An 11558-nucleotide genomic window follows, 5' to 3' on the forward strand; every position below is an offset into this window, starting at 1 on the left:
AACAACAACAACAACAACCACCATCTTTGCGTTGAATGGAGCTTAGAACTTGAATTTCCTTGGAGGAGGATTATTACATCTACCATTATTACCTGAATAGACGTTTCAGTGGTAGCCCTTAGCAGCTGCTTATATTTTGCTCTTTGCAGACACCCAATCCGATCCGACACAATCAGCGTTGATGGATCCTTTGATGGATCCTTTGATCAGCCCGTCCTTCAGGAGATAAAGGTAAAGGTAAAGGTTCCCTTGCTCGAAAGCCAGTCGAATCCGACTCTACGGTTGCGGTGCTCATCTCCGTTTCCAAGCCGAAGAGCCAGCGCTGTCCGAAGACGTTTCCGTGGTCATGTGGCCGGCATGACTAAACACCAAGGCGCACGGAACGCTGTTACCTTCCCACCAAAGTGGTACCTATTTATCTACTTGCAATTTCTTGCTTTCAAACTGCTAGGTTGGCAGGAGCTGGAACTAGAGACGGGAGCTCACTCCGTCATGTGGCAACCCGGGTCTTGAACTGCTGAACTACCGACCTTCCACAGCCTGCAGTTCAGCATCTTAACCACTTGAGCCACCGCAGCTCCTTCAGGAGATAGAAGGGCACAAATCAGTGCAGCCAGAACGGCAGTGAGCAACACACCTTGCTGTGAAATTTTAGGCAGTCGTCATTCCGTTGCTCATTGTGTTCAACGGGCTGGATCCAACCTGCTTTCCTTAGGATGAAAGAAAGGGGAGATCCCCTGTTACCACCCCAAATGGCTGTGCTGGGGACTGTGAGACCTGCATGGAAAAAAGACAGGTGGCATGGGGGCTGTAGCAAGGAGGGCAATGGAGTAGACCAGTTGGCTGGACTGTATCCTGGACAAAAATTTTTTTGTGCTAGTGCTCTTGCACACAGAAATGCAAGAAAAAGGACTATGGTAGCCCCTTGCACTAGGTCAGACTTACTGTAACTCCACCCAGGTTTCTGCTTGCACAAGATCTTGTGCACCCAATTTCTGGGGACTATAATATATTGGGAAGAAAAGCACTAGGTGTTGCGCGAGACCTTGCACAAGAGGAAGTGCATCAAGTCTGTTGATGTTTCCGCTTGTGCATCATTGGATCTAGCCCATTATTTATAATATTGTTTTCCAGTTTTGTAATCCTGCTTTATTGTACGCCTTATACAATTTCTAGTGCATTCTCTAACTTTGTAATCCAGTTTTTATTGCATTACATGTAGGTTGTTTTTATGACATAGTTTTAAATTGTGTCGTTTGCCTTGAGTCTCAGCAAATAAGCCAGACAGAAAGAATGAAGTAAACCACGAAAGGTGAACAAAATTGTAAGTAGCTGTGTTGGTCTATGAAAAAGAAATTAAAAACAGTTTTTATTAGAACCAACCAAAATGATCCCAAAGTGTATGTTTCTGAGTTCCCCAAAACTCTCGGTGAGGGGGAGTTTAGTATACAAAGAAGTGGAGGAACATAAAGTTGTTTCAGGACATTTGAAGCCCAAAGTTTGTAGTTTGTAGCTTTCTCACTGTCATCTCCAGAGAACCCAGTTTTGCAGGGTTTTTTTTTTTTTTTTTTTAAATAACCTGCACCACCTGTTTGACCAGAGACAAGAGCAGGGTAATAAATATGTCAGAATTGGAGACTGATGTACCCTTAATAGTGAGAATCTGTCATTAGATTCCATCCCTCTCCTTTCTAGCATGGTGGCAAACTTTACAGGATCTCCAGTTCTGACATATTTATTACCTATGTCATCTCTCAGCCCCACCTACCTCACAGGGTGTCTGTTGTGGGGAGGGGGAGGGGAAGGGATTGTAAACCGCTCTGAGACTCCTTCGGGTAGTGAAGGGCAGGGTATAAATCCAATCTCCTCCTCCTCCTCCTTGCTTCAGACCAACACGACTGCCCACCTTGATCAACCCTATACACAGTTAAAGGTAAAGGTTCCCTTGCTCGAAAGTCAGTCGAATCCGACTCTAGGATTGTGGTGCTCATCTCCGTTTCAAAGCCGAAGAGCCAGCGCTGTCCGAAGACGTTTCCGTGGTCATGTGGCGCACGGAACGCTGTTACCTTCCCACCAAAGTGGTACCTATTTATCTACTTGCAATTTCTTCCTTTCGAACTGCTAGTTACTTCAGTCTAAACCCACTGAAATAAACGCCTTTGGGCTGGAGAAACTCCACATAGGATTGCTTCGGAAGGGTGTTATTGTTCAAGACAACTGATGAAAACAAAATTTGGGCACAGCCTCATCAGAACATAAGTAGGAAAAGCAGGGGAACTTGTGGGAAAAGCAAACACGAAACCGAAAACGCCAGCAGTTCAGTCTTCATCACATGAGGGTCCTCATCATTTAACATAAATCAACGACAGCGCACGGATGGTGTCTCCTGTTGGGACGCTGCGCCTTCCGGTGCAGGTCCCTCCAAAGGAACCCAGGAGGGCAGCAAGGAAAGGGGTCTGGGCACCCGAACTCTTGAGGTCCCTGCGTCAGGGAAGGGAACCTGGAATGTCGCCTGTTTGCCCTCCTCGTCTTCACTCCGAGGAGTCAATTAGGACTAATTACCCCCACTTTTCCACCCATTTTCTGACAAAGGATGTGAATAAATTGCACATTAAAAGCAAGTAGAGCATCTTTCTTCGCCCATCCAGCTGGGTCTCAGGGGACCATTACAGACAATTATATGGATGCCCCCCCTCCTTTTGTCTGTGGAGTTCTGACGCAGCCAACCCCCTATTTCCCTTCCCTTATAAAGCCCAGGTCCTTATCCTTTCTGGGATCAGACGCCCAGCATCTCAAGACAGATCTAAAGGTAGGAGTCCCTCCCATCTTTGGAAGTTTATGATTCTGAGGCTTTGGTCTGGGGATGGGGAGCTGGCGTTGAGACCCGATAGCAGGGCTGGTGAAGCATTAGAACGGGGGACAGCAGGATATTCACTTTTTTTGGGTGGTGGTGGTGGGATTTCTGGATATAACAGGCAGAAATTCAACAGGTGTGGCAACTTGTGGCCTGGCAGCGCCGTGATGGATATACCTCACCTATTGAATGACTGCCTCTCGCACAAGTGAACAAAAGCACAAGGGCTGGGCCAGGCAGAGAAACAAAATGGTATGGACACAAAAGATTTGGGGTGGCCCACATAATGTTGGCAAGCTGCCCAAGAAGTGAGTTACAGGGTAGAGGAAGGAAGGGCTTAGGGTGGCCAACAGGCCTGGAGAAAAATGTCCTGACCCTTTAATAGAGGCTCAGCGTGTGGAAATGAGCAGCTGGACTTTACAAGGCATGGAGGTAAATAACATCACCTAGTCCAGTGGTGGCAAACCTATGGCATGGGTGCCAGAGGTGGCACTCAGAGCCCTCTCTGCGGGCACGTGTGCCATCGCCCCAGCCACGGCCAGACCATCATTAAAGTGTCGGATTCTCTGCCAAGTAATATAAAGTAAATGGAAGCATTTGGGATTGCTTTCCTTACTTTATTTGGATCATCTTAGGTGAATGTATGAGTTGTTTTTTCTAAAGTAAAACCTCAGTATTCAGGTTAAATTGCCGTGTTGGCACTTTGCGATAAATAAGTGGGTTTTGGGTCGCAGTTTGGGCACTCGGTCTCTAAAAGGTTCGCCATCACTGGTCTAGTCATTAACATCCCGTTGAGCTTTTGTTAAAAGGACAGGGCATCCCCCCCCCGCTGTTGGCAACTGCAGCCCAGGATCCAAGACTCTTGCATTTGCTAGGAGCACAGCACAGCACAGCCTACTGGTAGGAGCTGTAGAAAAGAGCAAGAGTCCAGTAGCGCCTTAAAGACTAACAAAACTTGTGACAGGGAGGAGCTTTCGTGAGTGCTTTCTATGGGGACTCAGAATGTGAAGCTGGCAGGGGGACAGCAGTGTTTTTGAGAGCACCGAAGATGTACCCCAGAGGCACTGCTGGCCTTCGTGCACACATTCAACCTGCTCTTGTCTCTGGTCAAACAGGTGGTGCAGGTTTCTCTTTTTAAAAAACCAAAACCTTGCAAAACTGGCTTGTCTGGTGCAATGCTCCCTCTAAGCTGTGGAGTCCTGTGAGCAAAAATTCTACTTTGTGAGCTACCGGCATTAAAGTTGTGAGCGAGCGATTTGGCTGCTGCGTAAATTAGTTTGCTCTGGAGCCATCCTTCCTGAGCTAAGGCAAAAATGTGTGAGCCGGAGGCTAAAAAACTGTGAGCTAGCTCACAGTCATTCAGCGTCCAGGTTTTTGGGTGGAGGAATACCATAAATCCTCCTGCGCTCAGGGGGACTTACTCCCTAGTAAGTGCCTGTAGGACTGACAAGGGTGGACAGTGCTGTTAAGTCGCCGCTGACTTATAGTGAGTCCACTGTTCCCTCTAAGCCGAGTTAGTGTGAGCTAGCTCACAGTTTTTCAGCCTCCAGCTCACAGATTTTTGTCTTGGCTCAGGAAGGATGGCTCCCAAGGAAACTAGTTTATGCGGTAGCCAAATGGCTCGCTCACCACTTTAATGCCAGTAGCTCACAAAGTGGAATTTTTGCTCACAGGACTCCATAGCTTAGAGGGAGAGTTGATAGTGACCCCGTGGGGTTTCCAAGGCAAGGCAAGAGAGGAACAGAGGTGATTTGCCGTTACCAGCCTCTGTGTAACAACCTTGGGCTTCCTTGGTGGTTTCCCATCCACGTACTAACCAGGCCCAGCCCTGTGTAGCAGCTTCGGAGATCAGGCCAGCCTGGCCCATCCCAGGCAGGGCAGAAGACTGACTAATAGTGGTGTTTTGCTTCTCTTCTCTCCCTCACATAGATGTGGCATTCTCGGTCCATGTTGTGTTTTTCTTTGCTCCTCTGCGGACTCCTTGGGGAATGCTTTGGAATTGCTCTTGTGGTGAGTGAGGTTGGCTCCTCCAGTCTTGGTTTTACATCATCCCTCTTCCGTCAGCAGTGTTATTGGCGCCAATCTGGTTCCCTCCCCGTCCCAGGGAGATCCCCCTGCTTCCCATCACCTTCCCCCTCGACGCCCAGTCCCTGCTGCCACTCGGAGGGAAAAGGGGAGCCAAACCGCGCCGGCTACTTCTTCTTTCTGCTCCTGCCACTGGCTCACTCAGAGAGGGGGAGGCAGCCTCTGTGAGGGGGGAGAAACGGCAATAGGTCAAGGGTGTTCCAGGGCCTTGGCAGGTGTTATGTATTGGGACTGAATCATCCCTGATTGAATCACCCCAGTTACTGGCTGAGCTTGGAGCACAAGAACAATAGCTGACCAGGACTCTGGAATAAACCAGTCAAGTAGTAATGTTATGTATGTAGCCTATCACTGGGAGTGGAGTGGGTTTGGGTGTGGCAACTGCATGCTGTTTAACAGAGCTGAGGCTCTAGAATCTTGTCTTAGCAGTTTGCCGAAATCACTGAATAAACTAGAGCTGATCACTGCAATGTGTCTAGAACCCAGTATTTAATAGCAGGTGCCACACAATGCCAGCCCCTAAAACTGCTGGGAGCTATCAAGCTTTTGTGCTCATCCCTTGAGCTTTTAGGCCTCAAAGCAGGGTTGCCACCCTCCAGGTGCCACCTGGAGCGGTCTCCCACAATCCCAACTGATTGCCAGTCTACAGAGATCAGATCCCTTGGAGAAAATGGCTGCTTTGGAGGGTGGAGTCTAGGGCATTGTACCCTGCTGAGGTCCCTCCACTCCCCAAACCCCATCCTCCCAAAGCTCCACCCCCAAAATCTCCTGGTATTTCCCAACCCATAGCTGGCAACCCTACCTCAAAGTTAGGCTGGTAGTCCCAACAGCATCCTTGCCACCATTTTGTGGTGGTGGTGGGGAGAGATAAAGAGGAGCAGGGGGAGGGGAGAAAGATTCAGAAGAAGGAAAACACCAAGAAGGGGTTTCTAGTAGCACCAATTAGAATCATAGAGTTGGAAGGGACCTCCAGGGTCATCTAGTCCAGCCCCCTGCACACTGCAGGAAATTCACAGCTACCTTCCCGCCACAACCCCAGTGACCCCTGCTCCATGCCCACAAAATGACACACACACCCCAAACCCTCCAGGATCTCCAGCCAAACTGGCATGGAGAAAATTGCTTCCTGACCTCAATGTGGTAATCGGCATTTCCCTAGGTGTGTAAGAGAGGGCCACAAGAACGAAACACTGAGGCGACCCTTCCTGCCCTCCCTCTCATGATCTGCCTAAGTTCACAGAGTCAGCATTGCTGTCAAATGGCCAGCTGAAAGCTAAAAGACCTATATCCAAAGCTTGCACTTTTCAGCAGAGCTTTGCTACAATTGACCTTGTCTGTATTTGGGGAGGGGGGAGTAGGCTTGGGGGAGTAGCTCTGAGAGCCAGTTTGGTGTAGTGGTTAAGTGCGCAGACTCTAATCTGGGAGAACCGGGTTCGATTCCCCACTCCTCCACTTGCACCTGGCTGGATGACCTTGGGCAAGTCGTAGTTCTGATAAGAGCTGTTCTTGAAAAAGAGCAGTTTCTGTCAAGAGCTCTCTCAGCCCCACCTTCCTCACAGGGTGTCTGTTGTGGGGAGAGGAAGGTGTTGGGATTCTTAATTTTAAAGTAAATCGGCAGAGTATTAAAGAGTCCATGGTGTGTTTAAAGATAAAAGTGTACTACAACCTAGCATGGGAAAAGGTACACGGGATGTAAAATAACAAAGAGCTGATATTCCTGCATCCTTACAGCTAAACTGAAAATGGCAGAATGGTGGCTTCTTCTTCTTGCTCAGAACAAAGAAAACACAAGACGGGAAGAGAAGCCATAAAATGCTAATACTCGGCACTTTAGTCTCCAATCAGAACAACAAACTAGTTCTGAAGTTCCCGGGCTTTCTAACTGTCTAAAACAGATTGGTTACAAACAACCATGTGACTTAACAAACATCATTAGCCCAGTAAATACTGAAAGTGTTTTAACTTGTAACACCCAACAGAAGGGAAAGGAGTTTGTAAGCCGCTCTGAGACACCTTTGGGTAGTGAATCCAATCTCCTCCTTCCTCCTAGGTGGGCTGGGCTGGGCTGGGCCTGCTGACTGTAGAGATATCCATGGACCAGGTGATGCTGGCTGGGGACTTTCCTTGCCTTTCTAATGGGACTTTCTTTGCCTCTTTGCTCCTGCAGCCCAAGGATAAACGTGGATGGACCCTGAACAGCGCTGGATACTTGCTGGGACCTCGTAAGTCAGTTCAGGTTAAAAAGTGTTCGGTTGGGGTGGGGTGGGAAAGGTAGACAGATGCGGCCCCAGCATATAGGAAGTGCTTATGGACCCCAGAACAGGAAGGGGGTGGTGGGAAATCCCCCCCCCTCCAGTGGGATGGCCAGATCATGTCACTGGAGACTGACGACAGGCTCAAGAAAACTGATGCTGCAGTAGATGCCCAAGGACGCTTTAGTGTGTCCAGTAGGCTTCACGGAGTCCATCCCACCCCCCGCCCCGTGCTTCAGGAACTTACAAAACCTGTTTGGCCAGAGATGGCTAAAAAGAAATGCATGCCTCTGCCAAAGTCAGCTGGCCCTCTGTCATACCGTCTTGAAATCCCTCAAACATTAGTCTAGAATTATTTTGCTATAAATCATTGGAAGGAATCTCCCCTTTTGGAAACCCAACTTCTTACCTACCAACAGTCCGGCCACTTGCCACATCAGCAGGGGTGCCAAAGGGCAATTAAGATCACAGTAGAGTCGTGCACAGGGTGTCGTGCCCCAGGATATTTTGCACCCTAGGCAAGGATCCCTTCTAGCGCCCCCCCCCCCCATGCGCCCCCCCGTCAGAGCCAGCAGGGGCGCTTTTGGCGGGGGGTGGGTGCAGTTTGGCGCCCCTAAGGGCCGAGGCGCTCTAGGCGAACGCCTAGTTTGCCTAGTGAGCGAGCCGGCCCTGGTCGTGCACCATTATTGTTTGTTAAAGGCAGGGCTGGGAAATAACTCCATGGCTATTCCTGGCCTTCACCCTCTGTGTGAGCAGTCAGCCAGAAAGTTCAGTGTCTACCACAGCCATAAACAAGCTGCACAATCTTTGCCCCCAGCCTCCCAATCTGTAATATGGGCTTAATAGCCTTGGATTGCCATGCGGGTATTCCGGAATTAATATTGTATTTCCAACTGCTCCTATTGACCAAGGACAGTCTCTTTGTTTTCTGGAATCTGGCTCGGTCCAGTGTTGCCTTTTTTCTTGACGCTGGGGAATGCCTTATTCAGGGTGACTTGCTAAAGTTGCCATTCTTGCAGCTCCCTCTCCAGGGAGTGCCGTCTCCATCTCTGAATGGGGAAGTGGCTACATCTCTCTAATGCGCATGCATGGACGTTAAGGCACCCGGCATCCAGTGCACAGCCTCACATGCTGGCAAGGCTCATTTTGAATGGCTGTTTGTAGAAATCCTGTACTAGTGCACTTTAGACCTACAAACCAAACACCCTTTTTGGCTATTAAAGCACTGCAGAACTTAAGGAATATAGCCAATAGAACAGAGGCTTTAGCAATGTTCATGGGGGTAATATTTGGGTGGGTGGGAGGAGGTTTGCAAGCATCTCAGTGTTTTCTCTTGTTATATTCTGGAGTAGGGCCGGCTCGCTCACTAGGCAAACTAGGCGCTCGCCTAGAGCGTGCTGGCCCGTAGGGGCACCAAACTGGCACCTGGCCCCCCCATCAAAAGCCCCCCCCCTGCCAAAAGCCCTGCAACTTTCTTGACCGGGTGGGTCAGGGTGACTGCTGCGCGCTGCCGGGTCTTTCAGTGCGCTCAGAAGTGCAGCCGTCCTCCTCTTGGAGGAGCAGGAGCCACTGGGCTCCCCACCCCCAGGAATTAGTGGTTAGGAGTGCAGACTCTAATCTGGGTGACCTGGGTTGGATTCCCCCACTCCTCCTCCACATGCAGCTGCTGGCGTGGCCTTGGCTCAGTCACAAGTTCTCTCAGAGCTGTTCTCTCAAGGGCAGTCCTCGAAAGAGCTCTCTCAGCCCCACCAGCCTCACAACCTTTCAGATTTTGTGTTGTTCATTCTTCCTAAAATGCATTTATGTTTGAAAATTGGGGGGTGCATGTGTGTGTGTGAGTGTGTGTGTGCCAGAAGGTATCCTCGCCTAGTGTGCAAAAAAACCTGGGGCCGGCCCTGTTCTGGAGGATATGTAGTGTTCACGAGGCATAGTGCTATACAGTGTTGTAGAGATGCTACGACAATTTTGGAATAGGCTGAGCAGTGAAATGTCCACTATATTTCTATGGAATATACCTTGATCCAGACTGTGTGTTTCTCCAGAATGGACTTCTGCCTTTACAAAAATACTGACCAATCCCATTGTAACAGTTCTGTCCCTGCTGGGTCATTGGTGGAGTTGTCAAAGGTGGGCTCCAGCCAGCCCATCTGCCAGATAATGGTCCTCCCCTTCAGGGTTTCAAAGGGGTCTGCTTGTCATTCACCCCGACCAAGGTGAGGGACATGAATAGTTGGGAGTAGGCATGTAAACCTGCAAGTTACTCACACACACACCCCGCCAACCCATATTTGCTGTTTAGCTGTGGTATGTGGTAAAAGAAGCAACAGGGGCGATCTTAGTGAATCTGGGGCCCAAGGATGGGGCCCCAGAATCACTGGGTGCGGCAGGCAGGGTGGCAATGGGACAGCAGCAGCCTCCGCTGCCCTACAGCTGCTTGCCAGGGGTCCTGCCTGAGTGATGCCCCTCAACATCACTGCCGGTCAGTGGTGGCAGCTCGGTGGTCAGAGGCCACCCAGTGTGTGCCCCCCCCAGCACAGGGCTCGGGGCAGCTGCCCTGGTTGCTCCGTGGTTAAGACCGGCCCTGAGAAGGAAGGAAACAGACCCCCCACACACACACACACCCCCCTCTCTCTTTTTTTACAACATACAAACCTTTTCCTCCCTGGGGAGAAGGGTGATTCTTAGCCTACCCTGGATTCCAAACGAGTGGCTCTCTTTAAGCCCGGTTTAATCCAGCTTTTTCTTCCCTTCCCATTCCCAAAGCAGATGCCCACCAGACGCTGGCAGATAAAGGAGGCCTAGCTGGTAAGCGAGAAGCTTTGGAGGACTTGTATTCGTTAGGGCAGGAATCCTTTGGTGAGCACACCTCCTTGACCCCTCTCCTCGAAATCTGCCTGCTCCGTTAACGTCATCTCTGCCCTTCAATGCCATTTCTTCTTCCCTGCAGCCGCAGCTCCTGTTCGCCCGGTTGAGGAACGCACCCTCCAAACCCTGATGGATTTCCTGTCATTCCTCCATCTCCGGGGTGAGGCCTTTTTGCAGATTCTCTGGGAGGGAGAAGGGCTAAGGGCACGGGGAAACAGCGCTTCTAGATATGGAGCAGATTCTTAGGGTGTTCTTGCACCAGCACGGTTTCCCCAGTGAGCTCATTGTTTGGGTGGCCCCACCCATCACCCGATGCCTTGTCCCTCTTTGGACTTCTTTTGTGATGAAGTTAGTGCCTTTTGAAATGGGAAATAACTTCCCAGTCACAGATCCAGAGGACTTAGCCCCGTTAAGTCTGTTGCTGCAAAATAGCTCTCTTTGTCAGATGCAGATTTCCAGGCATCTGACGAAGAGAGCTGTGTTTCTCGAAAGCTTATGATACAATAAAGTTTGTTAGTCTTAAAGGTGCTACTAGGATTTTTACTAGCTTCCCAGTGAAACCCATTATCGGCAGTGTTCCCTCTAAGCTGAGTTAGTGTGAGCTAGCCCACAGTTTTTTAGCCTCCGGCTCACACATTTTGGTCTTAGCTCAGGAGGGATGGCTCCAGAGCAAACGAACTGATGCAGCAGCAAAATCGCTTGCTCGCAACTTTAATGCCAGTAGCTCACAAAGCAGAATTTTTGCTCACAAGACTCCGCAGCTTAGAGGGAACATTGATTATCGGTATAAATGGCGGTTTGGACACATGTATCGTGATCGCCTTTGTCTGGCCCTTTGTTCTTTGGCAACCTTTATCAAGGCTTTCCTAATTAAAACCTGCCTATCTGCATGTCCACAAGCGATGTGCGTGTGCCTCTTTGGGCATTAAAACAACCTCCCCCTCCAATTCTGGAACAGGCCATTGCTTAAGAGAAGGAAGTTTAAATGGAGCTGCTATGGGTACCATCTGTGGTTCAGCTATCTGCTTAGAGCAATGCATGCTGGGAGCTGGGAATCCCGATGTTCTTTTTTGCTGGGAATTATATGAGTAGATGGTGGGGGGTACTGCTGGGAGCCTGACCACTCATTCTCCCCCCCCCCTTTTCTCTTCTAGAGGAAGGAGCTGTTTCGCGCTTGCCTCTCCCCCTGGTGGAAGAACCCATCCAACAGTAGCATCTCTCTCCGAAGGGGTCCCCTCCAGAGCTGTCTGCGAATGCCACAGATCCTACCCCACTTCTCTTTCTCTGTCCCCCCCCCCCCCCCCCCGGGAATGTGCTCCTCACATCCTGAATGTGCTCAGTGGCCGGTGCTGCCTACCAGGGCTATTTTTGGGCAGGAACGCACAGGAACGGAGTTCTGGCTGGCTCCCGAGTTGGCCACGCCCACCAGGAGCTCATTAGCATAACAGGCCACACCCAACAGCAGAAACTCATTGGAATTGGCTACATCAGGGGTGTGTGGC

General features: G+C 50.1%; 1 protein-coding gene across 1 annotated transcript; it reads left to right on the top strand.

Annotated features, from left to right (window-relative positions):
- Window positions 1–4783: 4783 nt before the first annotated feature.
- Window positions 4784–11269, top strand: LOC107116613 (galanin peptides-like). Its single transcript, XM_015418559.1, has 5 exons — window positions 4784–4864; window positions 7107–7161; window positions 9928–10047; window positions 10139–10216; window positions 11211–11269. The coding sequence occupies exons 1-5, from the start codon at window positions 4784–4786 to the stop codon at window positions 11267–11269; spliced, it is 393 nt and encodes a 130-aa protein (XP_015274045.1).
- Window positions 11270–11558: the final 289 nt, after the last annotated feature.

Source organism: Gekko japonicus, unplaced genomic scaffold (assembly GCF_001447785.1).
Source record: "Gekko japonicus isolate JY-2015 unplaced genomic scaffold, Gekko_japonicus_V1.1 scaffold299, whole genome shotgun sequence".
NCBI classification, from domain to species: Eukaryota; Metazoa; Chordata; class Lepidosauria; order Squamata; family Gekkonidae; genus Gekko; species Gekko japonicus.